At 43.3% G+C, this 14,317-nt stretch overlaps 1 protein-coding gene across 2 annotated transcripts in view; it reads left to right on the top strand.

Annotated features, from left to right (window-relative positions):
* Window positions 1–7,179: 7,179 nt before the first annotated feature.
* The window catches only part of LOC129811360 (arf-GAP with SH3 domain, ANK repeat and PH domain-containing protein 3-like), a 63,133-nt gene continuing 55,995 nt past the window's right edge, over window positions 7,180–14,317 (top strand). For both annotated transcript variants that reach the window (XM_055862600.1, XM_055862599.1), the window contains exons 1-2: window positions 7,180–7,495; window positions 13,853–13,925. In XM_055862600.1, coding sequence (XP_055718575.1) covers window positions 7,295–7,495; window positions 13,853–13,925 — 274 coding nt within the window. In that variant the 5' untranslated portion in view covers window positions 7,180–7,294. The remainder of the gene's footprint in view (window positions 7,496–13,852; window positions 13,926–14,317) is intronic.

The following is a 14,317-nucleotide window of genomic DNA, read 5'->3' as shown; positions in this document are numbered from 1 at the left end:
TTCATCTTCTCTCCCTGCATGGTAACTGAAGCAGGCTGCTTCATCTCCTCTCCCTGCATGGTAACTGAAGCAGGCTGCTTCATCTCTTCTCCCTGCATGGTAACTGAAGCAGGCTGCTTCATCTCTTCTCCCTGCATGGTAACTGAAGCAGGCTGCTTCATCTCCTCTCCCTGCATGGTAACTGAAGCAGGCTGCTTCATCTTCTCTCCCTGCATGGTAACTGAAGCAGGCTGCTTCATCTCCTCTCCCTGCATGGTAACTGAAGCAGGCTGCTTCATCTCCTCTCCCTGCATGGTAACTGAAGCAGGCTGCTTCATCTCCTCTCCCTGCATGGTAACTGAAGCAGGCTGCTTAATTTCCTCTCCCTGCATGATAACAGAAGGAGGGTATGTTTATAGTCAGGCAGCAAGTCTCTGCAATGTCTGTATTCCATCAACCCTAATACACACAGCCAACACAGGCCACAGAAAACCATGAGGGAAAACAACATTGTAGCAAATTGGGTCACTGACGCAATTTGTTAAGCTCAACACTACATGGAGCCTGTCTCTAACAGTGCTCGTGGAGGCCGATCATACTCTACTGTACACCCAGGAATGTATAACTTCAAGCCAGCGTTTTCCCCAAAGAGACACACTTTGTTTGATGATAAAAAGTGGCAGTAGTCTTCGCCATAGACTGTCTGAACTTTTCAACACACAAGCAATGAGGTCTTGCCATGACATGCATTGTAAAAAAAAAAGAGTAGTACCTCAATGCCTTGGTCTGCAAGAGAATTTTCTTCACTGCAGTCTCGATTGAGCGCAACTTTTTCAGTGTCACCTCGCAAAGGGAAAATAAAACATTTTTGACATGTTTTATTTATTTAACTAGGCATGTTTGTTAACCACTCCCCTGATTTTCCACTGTAGTAGCGACCTAGGTGGAGTATGTGTGTGTGTGTGTGTGTGTGTGTGTGTGTGTGTGTGTGTGTGTGTGTGTGTGTGTGTGTGTGTGTGTGTGTGTGTGTGTGTGTGTGTGTGTGTGTGTGTGTGTGTGTGTGTGTGTGTGTGTGTGTGTATTTATGAATTCGGAATTAGTGGGACACTTTCTGCATTTCAGTCTTCTGTAGCCTCTTTCCACATCTATCCAACACATCTCCAACACATCTATCCAACACATCTATTTAACACATCTATCCAACACATCAACACATCTATCCAACACATCAACACATCTATCCAACACATCTTTCTAACACATCTATCCAACACATCAACACATCTATCCAACACATCAACACATCTATCCAACACATCTTGCCCTCCAAATACACCTCTGCTGTTTTCAATCAGGATCTCAGCGATCACTGCCTCATTGCCTGTATCCGCTATGGGTCCGCGGTCAAACGACCACCCCTCATCACTGTCAAACGCTCCCTAAAACACTTCTGCGAGCAGGCCTTTCTAATCGACCTGGCCCGGGTATCCTGGAAGGATATTGACCTCATCCCGTCAGTCGAGGATGCCTGGTCATTCTTTAAAAGTAATTTCCTCACCATCTTAGATAAGCATGCCCCGCTCAAAAAATGCAGAACTAAGAACAGATATAGCCCTTGGTTCACTCCAGACCTGACTGCCCTTGACCAGCACAAAAACATCCTGTGGCGGACTGCAATAGCATCGAATAGTCCCCGCGATATGCAACTGTTCAGGGAAGTCAGGAACCAATACACGGAGTCAGTCAGGAAAGCAAAGGCTAGCTTTTTCAAGCAGAAATTTGCATCCTGTAGCTCTAACTCCAAAAAGTTTTAGGACATGGTAAAGTCCATGGAGAACAAGAGCACCTCCTCCCAGCTGCCCACTGCACTGAGGCTAGGTAACTCGGTCACCACCGATAAATCCATGATAATCGCAAATTTCAATAAGCATTTCTCAGCAGCTGGCCATGCCTTCCTCCTGGCTACTCCAACCCCGGCCAACAGCTCCGCCCCCCTTCCCCCGCAGCTACTCGCCCAAGCCTCCCCAGCTTCCAGCTTCTCCTTCACCCAAATCCAGATAGCAGATGTTCTGAAAGAGCTGCAAAACCTGGACCCGTACAAATCAGCTGGGCTAGACAATCTGGACCCTCTCTTTCTAAAACCATCCACCGCCATTGTTGCAACCCCTATTACCAGCCTGTTCAACCTCTCTGTCGTATCGTCCGAGATCCCTAAAGATTGGACAGCTGCCGCGGTCATCCCCACTCTTCTAAGGGCGTGACACCCTAGACCCAAACTGTTACAGACCTATATCCATCCTGCCCTGCATATCTAAGGAATACCTAGGATAGGATAAAGTAATCCTTCTGACCCCCCCCCCCCCCTTAAAAGATTTAGATGCACTATTGTAATGTGGCTGTTCCACTGGATGTCATAAGGTGAATGCACCAATTTGTAAGTCGCTCTGGATAAGAGCGTCTGCTAAATGACTTAAATGTAAATGTATCTAAAGTCTTTGAAAGCCAAGTTAATAAACGGATCACTGACCATTTCGAATCCCACCGTACCTTCTCCGCTGTGCAATCCGGTTTCCGTGAAGGTCACGGGTGCACCTCAGCCACGCTCAAGGTACTGAACGATATCATAACCGCCATCGATAAAAGACAGTACTGTGCAGCCGTCTTCATCGACCTGGCCAAGGCTTTCGACTCTGTCAATCACCTTATTCTTATCGGCAGACTCAATAACCTTGGTTTTTCTAACGACTGCCTCGCCTGGTTCACCAACTACTTTGCAGACAGGGTTCAGTGTGTCAAATCGGAGGGCATGTTGTCCAGACCTCTGGCAGTCTCTATGTGGGTACCACAGGGTTAAATTCTCGGGCAAACTCTTTTCTCTGTATATATCAATGATGTCGCTCTTGCTGCTGGTGATTCCCTGATCCACCTCTATGCAGACGACCCCATTCTGTATACATCTGGCCCTTCCTTGGACACTGTGTTAACAAACCTCCAAACGAGCTTCAATGCCATACAACACGCCTTCCGTGGCCTCCAACTGCTCTTAAACGCTAGAAAAACAAGCTAACCGATCGCTGCAGCTGTACATAGTCCATCTGTAAATAGCCCACCCAATCTACCTACCTCATCCCCATATCCCCATATTGTTTTTATTTACTTTTCTGCTCTTTTGCACACCAGTATCTCTACTTGCACAACATAATCTGCTCATTTATCACTCCAGTGTTAATCTGCTAAATTGTAATTATTCGCTCCTATGGCCTATTTATTGCCTACCTCCTCATGCCCTTTGCACACACTGTATATAGACTTTATTTTTTTCTAATGTGTCATTGACTTGTTTATTGTGTTATTGGCTTGTTTATTGTTTATTCCATATGTAACTCTGTGTTGTTGTCTGTGTCACACTGCTTTGCTTTATTTTGGCCAGGTCGCAGTTGTAAATGAGAACTTGTTCTCAACTAGCCTACCTGGTAAAATAAAGGTGATTTTTTTTTTTTCTAATCAGACAAAAAGGAAAAATGTTGATATCATATTCACAGGAGGCATGACAAACCAATGTATGTACGCAGAGCCAAAACCATATTTTCAGTTTGCATTTGTTCAACAGGGACAGCAGGTTAGATAAACTGGTACAGTCCTGATTGTACCCCAATAACAATTCAATTCCATTTTTTGCATTTAGGAAACATTTTGAGAATTTCAGAAAGTTATCATGTGTTGGGCTAATATGTTGGATCGATGCTGAAAGAGGTTACAGAAGACAGAAATGTAAAAAGTCTCTGTCACACCCTGACCTTAGAGACCCTTTTTAATCTTTTTTATGTCTCTTTTTGGTTTGGTCAGGGTGTGATTTGGGTGGGCATTCTATGTCCTTTATTTCTATGATTTGTGTTTCTATGTTTTGGTCCGGGTATGGTTCTCAATCAGGGACAGCTGTCTATCGTTGTCTCTGATTGGGAATCATACTTAGGGAGCCCTTTTTCCTACCTGTGATTGTGGGTAGTTGACTTTTGTTAGTGGCACTTAGCCCTCGTAAGCTTCACGGTCGTTTATTTTGTTTCTTGTTTTGTTGGCGACATTTTAAAATAAAAGGAAATGTACGCTCACCATGCTGCACTTTGGTCCACTTCTTTCGACGGCCGTGACAGTCTCCCACTTTTTCTGAATTCCCCCTACTATAGTTCTGCTTTGTGCAAGATAGCAGTACTACAAGAACCAGAGCCCTGTCTAATCTAATTACAGGGTCCATAATGAATACTGGATCTCTTTCCTACATTGGAAAATACTATAAGACTGTCCCACCTTAGCTACTCCATGCTGTCTTACTTTAACTAGCTATGGTTGGTAATGCGGGACAACAACAAATGACTGAATATACAAAATGTACTAGTACATATTATGCACATTTACATCACAATTTTGCACAGTTCATCATTATTTATGACCGTTTTATAACCTTTATATCAAAACAGAAAAAAAATCTGTCACTGATCTTACGGCGAGCTTCCTGTTAGAAGCCCCTTCTATGACGTCACACCAATGAAGTCACACCAATGAAGTGACGTGATTTTGATTATGTGGTTTCTCTGCAAGGGATTAGCAACAATAGTTTTGATTTTCAATTGTCAGACCAAGAAATAAACAAGGTCAGGATTAAGCTGTCCCAGTTTATATGATGTCACACTTTTTCTGAATTCACCCTACATGAAAGAGTTATCACGTGTTAGGCTCCCGAGTGGCGCAGCGGTCGAAGGCACTACAGCTCAGTACTAGAGGCGTCACTACAGACCCTGGTTCGATTCTGGGCTGTATCACAACCCGGCCGTGATTGGGAGTCCCATTGGGCGGCGCACAATTGGCCCAGTGTCGTCCGGGTTAGGGTTTGGCCGGGGTAAGCCGTCATTGTAAATAGAAATTTGTTCTTAACTGACTTGCCTAGTTAATTTACAAAAATAAAGTAAGGGTTGGTGTTCAATCAAGGCTGCTATTACAATAACACAGCACTACTACTTCAAAAAGTCTGGCAGTGACTGTGCTATTCCTTCAGGACTGTTCAGGAAATAACCTTGAGTTTGTTTGAGTTTACTGTCACAATGACGCATGTAAAAGTTTCCCAAGTTGACCCTTTGCTAAGTCCCGCCCCCCTTGGTTACTGTTGCAACTTCAGATTTTCTTTTTCATGCAAAGCCCATTTCCTTATATATACACCACTGGCAAAATCCCCTCAAAATGACCTCAAACTGTGTGTTTTTTAATACACAATGAAATTAAACACAGACTACCCCTTGCTAATCAGGAATACCCTCCGGTATGTTGTGGTGGACTGTCATTACAATTGCTTCACGGGAACCTGGTAAAATGATGTTTGTAGTGTAGCTAGCCCCTCGATGACTCTGAATTCACTGGAACCTGGTAAAATGATGTTTGTAGTGTAGCTAGCCCCTCGATGACTCTGAATTCACTGTCAGCATGCAGTCGAAGCTGTAACCACTTTTGGAGCTAACTAGTGCTCTCAAATCAAATCCTTATTGTCGACAGCAGATGATAGTTGTATTCATAACATGGCTAATTTAGCTTGCTAACATTTTGAGAGAAAAAAAACTAACATTTTTATTAACTGGCTAACTAGCGTTAGCAACGTTGGGTGGTCAATAGACTGAGATCTAGCTAACCAGCTGAGCTAGAAAACTATGGTAACAAAAGCATAATTTCAGATTTAAAAAAAATATACGCCATCAACAGGCTTTGCATCTTAGGAATTATAGTAACAAGTGCCCCTGGTGCACTGTACAACTTGTTGCATTGAAAAATGTGTTTTTGGATGAAAACTCAAGTTTTCCAATGCCTTCAATGGCTTCCATGCGTTTCATAGGTGAACATGTCCAAGGTGTCGGACGAAGGGGGCCTGGTTTCAACTGCTCCTCCAATTTTGCTTCAGTATCGCAGTTTAACTGACGCCCGGCCCAGAAAGACAATTCGCATATACGGCCACCCAGAGAAGTCAGATTCTAAAATTCCTAATAAGACACTTTAGTCATCACCTTCGTGCACAAAACATTTATTATTCAAATAATTGTCTCTGAGGCCGATTTGTTTTCCATTACTCACAACCAAAGCTATGAATATTTTATATTTATCCAATGTCTCCCATATTTTTGGATGATGTGATGGCGTTGTCGCTGCACCCGGTGTGCTCTGAGTGCTAGTGCGCATTTGATGTTGATCAACATAAACTGGATGCAACCCAGATATATCGGAGTATGTGAACGTGAGTAGGTTACCTTGAGAACAACTGGCGGACATCTTGGATGCCGTCTCCAGTTCTTATTACACCTCAGTGTGTCAGACTTGACAACAGTTGTTATGCATTGGAACGGTGCGATAGGTTGCACCAAATTCTGTGGCGGGGCTTAGTGAAGGGTCAATTGGTTATATCCTTTCAGCAGGTAAATATGTGGTTTTGTGGTCATATCAAGTAGTCCCCCCATACTCAATATGGTTGCAGTGGGCTTGAAAAACACAGTCATACCTGGACTACATTGCACCCAAAGCTTTTCAAGTCTAAAACTTAACTTCCCTCAGGCAAAGTACTTTGATATCCTCCCTTTCATGTGTTGGCAGATTGTATAGTAGCAGGAATGAGGAGTCGGGTATCTCAAGTACACCTGTAAGGTGAAACCGTAATGTCAAGGGTGGGTATATAAAGGTTTGTTACAAGTCTGTTACCTGCACTGGGGCCCAACAGAGTCATACTATCTATACCCTGCAGGGAATTAGAGGCTGAGATAAAGGTTTTTCAAGTGTAGAGGTGAGGTTTGCCATAGAATGACAGCTATATAATTTGGCTAAACTGGTGGAATACGCCAATGGAAGGTATTGAAAGTTGAATGTTTTGGTTTAGTTTAGCCTTGATTAAAATGTAGAATATTGCAGTGCTTTCACATGGTGGATCTTGCTCCATTTCCTCATAGCGCCCTGACCCTTTTCATTGCATTCTAAAAAGATTGTATGGTGTGTGACACCCTATTCATCTGTGTAGTAGTCCACTGTTTTCACTACACGCTAGGGTTTGTATGGAGGGGAAATGAGACGGCAAAAGACTGCGGGTCCATTCTTCACGCGCCCAATTCAGTATGCCAGAAAGCAGAAACATTCCACGTGATGATGGAATTACTCCCCCCCTAACCTCACGCACAGAGCCAGCATTGGATCTCTAGCGCTCGCAGTGGTGCTCACTCATGAACCGCACCGCAGTGAGACATTTTACCTTTTGCTGTAGCCTTTTCCACAATGGAGAACAAGTGCATTTTCCATGGAAACATGCGTGTTTGACACTTTTACTAACTTTTGTGTATCTTCAGTTGGACCCCTTTACATTGAGAGAAATATGCCGGAGCGTATCAACATTTCGGAGTTTGTTGCTCTGACAAACGAGGACTTGGCTTCACCGGCTACCTCGAGTTTTCAGTCCAAAATGAGTGAATGTCGGAACACCGTTTCGGCAGTCGAAGAGGTAAGTCAGGCTAGTGCAGCGCAGCGAGAGAGTGGTGAACGCGCTGTGCGTACTAATATTGTATACCTGTCTGCATTAGGTAGCCTAACTTGTTATTGACAGTTGTGGAAGGTGAACCGATAGGTAAACCCCTAAAACAAGTTGGCCAAGTTAATTTTGATGTAATTTATAAACGTAGGCTATTTATAAATATTTCCATGATATTTCACAAGTGTTTCATGTCGTCGTGGGACAGTGGATAGTGCAATGCAGAGCGTTGGGGCAGTTGATAGATAGGTGAGGTGTTTATTTAAATACGATTTACAAATAAGCATGTCCAAATAGGTAATTTTCCTGTATGAGGGTTAAGCTAAATGACTGTGACATTGAATACTTTCCAGAATAACCTTAGCTACAATACAGTTATGACCATTGTCTTGCAGTAACAGGCTATAGCCTAGTTTCACCTGAATATCATTCCTCCCATAACAGAGAAAGTGCCCATGGGTTCACTCAACATGAACTTCACTGACACAAATGACTGATGATTGGTTCAAAGAAATTGACAGTAAGAAGACTGAGGGGAGCTGTACTGTTATATTTCAGTGCAGCCTTTGATATTATTGACCATAACCTGTTGTTGAGAACTTATGTGTTATGGCTTTTCAACCTCTGCCATATTGTGGTTTCAGAGCTATCTATCTAATTTAATTCAGGGGGTATTTTTTAATGGAAGCTTCTCTTATGTCAATGTGTGGTGTACCGCAGGGCAGTTCTCTAGGTCCTCTACTTTTTTCTATTTTTACCAATGACATGCCACTGGCATTAAACAAAGTCTGTGTGTCCATGTATGCTGATGATTCAACCATATATGCATCAGCAACCACAGCTAATGAAGTCACTGAAACCCTTAACAAGGAGTTGCAGTCAGTTTTGGAATGGGTGGCCAGTAATAAACTGGTCCTGAACATTTCTAAAACTAAGAGCATTGTATTTGGTACAAATCATTCCCTAAGTTCTAGACCTCAGCTGAATCTGGTCATGAATGGTGTTCCTGTTGAACAAGTTGAGGAGACTAAATGACTTGGTGTTACCTTAGATTGTAAACTGTCATGGTCAAAACATATAGATTCAATGGTTGTAAAGATGGGGAGAGGTCTGTCCGTAATAAAGAGATGCTCTGCTTTTTTGACACCACACTCCACAACGCAAGTCCTGCAGGCTCTAGTTTTATCTTATCTTGATTATTGTCCGGTCATAGGTCATCATAGGTCAAGTGCTGCTAAGAAAGACCTAGTTAAGCTGCAGCTGACCCAGTACGGCACGGTTTGCTCTTAATTGTAGCCAGAGGGCTGATATAAATACTATCCATGCAAGTCTCTCTTGGCTAAGAGTTGAGGAGAGACTGACTGCATCACTTCTTTTTCTAAGAAACATGAATGTGTTGATAATTCCAAAATTGTTTGCATAGTCAACTTACGCAGAGCTCTGACACACACACACTTACACCACCAGACATGCCACCAGGGGTCTTTTCACAGTCCCCAAATCCAGAACAAATTCAAGAAAGTGTACAATATTATATAGCTCCGTTATTGCATGGAACTCCCTTCCATCTCATATAGCGGAAGTGAACTGCAAACCTAGTTTCAAAAAACAGATAAAGCAACACCTCACTCTTATTTGACCTAGATATTTTGTGTGTATGTATTGATAGGTAGGCTAAGTGGGCCATTTTTAAATTGATGTAGTTCTGTTCTTGTCTATTAATATTCTGTATTATGTCATGTTTCATGATCTGTGTGGACCCCAGGAAGAGTAGGTGCTGCTTTCGCAACAGCTAATGGGGATCCTAATAAAATACCAATACCATACCCACTGAGACATTGACTACTGAGGAATAGTCTTTCATGGTCTCTGTCGTGAACTATTGGAGAGACCATTGTGGAACAGATGTTCAGATGGGCAATAATCATCCGAGCCTTCGTCAAAATCTTGAGCTATGATTGGCCACAGCTTTGATTGCTATTGGCGGGTCTTGATGGAACGCATTTTACTGAACTTCGATGTCAACGTGAGATTAGGAGTAAGTAGATTCTCCTCAAGGTAGTTGTTAGAGAGATCTTAGCTCTTATACGAGAAGGGAGTGATTATGATGGTGAAGATCAGCTAGCAGTGCATGGAACTGTAAAAAAATGACACAGGTAAACATCAGTGTTGACTCGCTATTGGAGAAAGCTGTAGCGCAGAGCATCACGCAGATCTTGATTTGTTGTTATCGTCGTTGTTGTGGTTGTTATTGGGAACCTGTCAGCTAGAAGAGTCGATGGCCTCTAATTGGAGAGGCTGAACTGAAGGCTGGGAGGATGAAATAAAATGTCTGTTCCTCATCAGTTACATAATCAGAGGCCTTCATTTGTTCTACCAACACACTTAAGTATTTCCTACCTCTTTTTACACAACAAAAAATGCTGAGGCTGGATAAAACTCCTGGCAATAGAAGCACGATGCAATCCTGGCTGGAACATGTTTGACTAATGCTCTTCAGACTTGGCATGGCAGACCTGCCAGACTGAATGAATCCAAAAGACCAACATTACCACAACTTTCTCGTAACCTTCTCCAAACGTTGACTCCCATGCCTTGATTTTGTCACAGCAAGGCTAGGAGAATTATGTTTTCCATAGACTGAATCCCAACTCCAAATCAACCTTTCCACAGCCTTCCTCAAATGTTGACTCAGCATAATCCCATGTCTGGTTTCCTCACAGCAGGGCTAGGCTAAAAGAGCCAATCAGCCCCGCTAGAAGCCCATGGCTGCACAGCACATCTCTGGCAGAGTTTCCTGAAGGGATTATGGCAGAGCCTCTTTAATTAGCTCAGTTCCTGAGGGCTGTGACTGGGGCTCTATGGGGTTCTGGGCTGGGATGACCTGGCTGAGCTTGTAGCAGGACCACCGGAAACAAACACAGCAGGCCAGCCAGACGGCACTCGTTTGGAGTGTGGACGGCTAGGAAGGATTAGTGTGTGTTGTGCTGGGGGCGGGGGGGGGGGGGGGTGAAGGACAGGGGGTTTGGTGGGCGGAACTCCAGCCTCAAGGCCTGTTGGGGATTATGTATGTGTTAATGTTTGTTTGAATCCATTTCTCCTCGGACTGTGGTTTCAAGGCTTCTCAACATTGTAGATGAATCAGAGAGAGAAGCTGGCTTCTGACTGTGACATCACACACACTAAGCTTTATTTATGAATATATATCTCTATGATCCAAGTAAACCTCAGTGGTCTGAAATGCCCCAGTGAAAGTCCAAAGAAAGAAGATATGGTAAAAAAAAAACACGTTACCCAACTATATATATAGCCTTACACAAACTTCAGTTGTGTAATAATGATATGACACATTTTAAATGACCAATCTGCAGTTTAAACTATAACAACACCCTGTCTCTTTAAAAAAAAATGATAAAAAAAGAAAAGCTTAGGGAAGGGCCTGGAGAAATGTAACCATTCTCAAATTCATAGTCAGAGCAATGGATGCCAGGACTGACCATCCATGATATCAACATTATAGTTTTAACCATGTTTTGAGGTTTACATTGTTTACAAACATTGTAGTCAAAACAATCTTATATTTTGGGTTCTGATGGTGTACATGAGGCATTAAGTTAAATTCTTCCAAGAATCTATGGGTATATTATTCATTTATAAATCCAACAATGGATGTAACAACTACAGATTGCTCCTTTAAGATGATAGGATAGATCACTGGGTTCCTGGCCAGCTCTCCTAACTGAACAGTACCGCTGGATGCTAGAGTCTGTTTGTGTATCTCTGTCAGTATGTTTAGGTGAAGGGCTGTTGGATGGGCACACTGTGTATGACATTTCTCCTGATAACCATCACAAAAGAGAGGTAAGCAACGGAGATACCCTAGGCTTGGACGTGCCAGTCCAACAGAGATACCCTGCGGTGCCAGTCCAACCATTTCTCTATATGACTAATCTAACTATTTATAGTTACGACAGTTACGACAGTCTGGAAACATAGCTGGGATAGCTCCGCTGGGGAGAGGCCATTTTGGAATCTGATTCCCAGACCTGGGTTTAAATAGTATTTGAAATCATTTCAAATACTTTAGCTGGGCTTGATTGAGCTTGCCTGGTACAATGGAACCAATAGGAATGTCCCAAAAGTGCCTGCCACTCCATGCAGGCTAAAGCCAATTAATATTAGGATTTGAACCCATATATGCAGGGCAGCTATGGAGAGAATCCATTTTAATGCAACGTGATCAGTGCCATTTACAAATGCTGGCTCGGTATCAGAGTGATCAGAGGGCAGAGTGATCCCATTACTAGGTCGTGATGTTTTAGGGGAGGCAGTGTGTTATGGCTATAGTGGTTGTGTTGGCCTGGCTGTGGCCTCCTACTGCTGCTTGTTACTCTTGATAGTAGTTGAGTGCTGATAAGGTTATTTGAATGGAGAGAGAGAGAGAGATAAAAGGAGAGAGAGCAAGGGAAAGCCAGATTCCAAGGGCTAGTCATTCTTGTGGTTATTCAACAAATCTGTCCTCTTGCCAGCAGCAGGTTCATAGGATCAGATATCCCCGAAGCCAGGAATTCCTGTTGTGCTGCCTGACCATGGGTTGACAGTGACACACACTGGGGTTTTGACACAACACACACACACACACACGCAGCCAGGGACACACACATACCAAAATTCCCTATACCCTTGAGAGAAGAGCAAAACAGTTACGCCCATAAATACACGTGTTACCATTGAGACAGACTGGGTGTATTCTCCACAGACAATGCAATCTTCCTTCTATTCTACTGTCTGTTTCAAACCTTGGACACTGCTCTATTATTACAGCAGCTCTCTGTGTGTGTGTGTGTGTGTGTGTGTGTGTGTGTGTGTGTGTGTGTGTGTGTGTGTGTGTGTGTGTGTGTGTGTGTGTGTGTGTGTGTGTGTGTGTGTGTGTGTGTGTGTGTGTGTGTGTGTGTGTGTGTGTGTGTGTGTGTGTGTGTGTGTGTGTGTGTGTGTGTGTGTAAGACAGAGTATCAGCAGATGCTGCAGACAGGACACAGCAGGGATGAACCACAAGGTCTGGTCCTCGGGACCCTAGGTTTTATGCTAAATGCATGCTGGGGGGGTTTTAAAGTCTCCGTTAGGAAGCGTAACATACCTTTTGATTTACCGTAACAGGGTGCGTTGTAACTGTTCTACCGTCTACTGCACCATGGTGGTGTGGCCTGTTCTTGGGTTCTGTGTACGAGGAGAGGTTTTAAAAAGGTTCTCTCTTTGTTAAATGGTGACATTACATCATTTTGTTCATAGGAAACATCATATTGGACACATCACCTTCACCCGGACGGTCTCATAGACTTAAGTAAACACATTTATGACCTTGGAGCGTAGCAGTTTCACTTTGACCACTATGTCTTGCCCTGACTCCTACTGTACGTGGCCTTGCTCAGCAGTTGACTGTAAAAGTGGAAAATAAGGCAGAAGTGAGTCTTTCCATACATTTCTATACAGTATAAAGTCCCATGCTCTTTTGAATTTGACAAATAAGACATATGGAAGTCCCCCACAAGAGCCGTTATGTCACAGGAACACTAACCACTACTGGTCGAGTTACTGTAATAATCCTTATAAAAACTGTAACTAGTAAATCTGGACCTCGAATCCAGTTCCATACTTGTTTTTTTTTCTCTTCTCATTCTTCCCTGTAATCAGGGACTGATTTAGACCTGGCACACCAGGTGGGTGCAATTAATGATCAGGTAGAAGAGAAAACCAGCAGACCTCGTGGCTAAGATTTGAATACCACTGTTCTAATGCAAACAGAGCTGAGGGAAGTTTCAACATGTCAAATGCACGGTGAACCTGAAAGAGTCGGTGAACCTGAAACAAAACGTCAGGCGAGGTCGGTGGTTAGTGAGTGACATCAGCCCAATGATGGTAAATGTGACGGTGCTATACGGACTAAGTGCTGATTCACCTGTTCACTTAACATTAGTCATGGCGTGGGAACTAAACAGTCGTCATGACCGCTGCTAGAAAGTCAAAGAAAGTGTATTTTCCCTAGAGACAGTTTGGACAGGGTAATTTTTTTTCTCCATTTCTGTTTCTCATTACTACTGGTTGAAATCCTAACTTGGGAGTCTGTGTTGTAATATTCCCCCCCAAAAATGTTCAAGTGTCATTGACATCATCAATACATGATTTACATCAAAGTCAGAGTTGCATGGACAGACTGATCGGAAGTTAGGATTTACCTCAGGGTTTCAGGAAGGCAGATCTTTCCCTATACTGCTCAATACATGTCAAGTATATGTTTCCTTAAGTCTCTTCTCCTCTCTTTATGTGTTGCAGTCCTTAGAGATGGACCAGAGCACCTTACAGAGGATGAAGAAGATGATCAAGGCCATCCACAGCTCTGGACTAAGTAAGCGCACGCACGCACGTACGCACACACATACACGGCATTATAAGCCTTATTATAATACATTATAAAGGCTCATACATGTGTTCAACAAGTTATAAAGCATTATACCGACCCACCCAAGAACAAATGTCTATTTCCGATGATGGCCCACCCCGGCCAAACTCTAACCCGGGCGACACTGGGCCAATTGTGCGCCGCCCTATGGGACTCCCAATCACGGCCTGTTGTAATACAGCCTATAATCGAACCAGGGGCTGTAGTGACACCTCTAGCACTGAGATGCAGTGCCTTAGACTCCTGCGCCACTTGGGAGCCATTCTTTTCCTTTTAGGTTGGTGTGTATTGTGTGTATTGATGTGAATTGTTAGATATTACTGCACTGTTGGAGCTAG

Source organism: Salvelinus fontinalis, chromosome 15 (assembly GCF_029448725.1).
Source record: "Salvelinus fontinalis isolate EN_2023a chromosome 15, ASM2944872v1, whole genome shotgun sequence".
Lineage (NCBI taxonomy): Eukaryota > Metazoa > Chordata > Actinopteri > Salmoniformes > Salmonidae > Salvelinus > Salvelinus fontinalis.
Note: the sequence above shows the minus strand (reverse complement) of the source record. Positions and strands in the feature narration are given on the sequence as shown.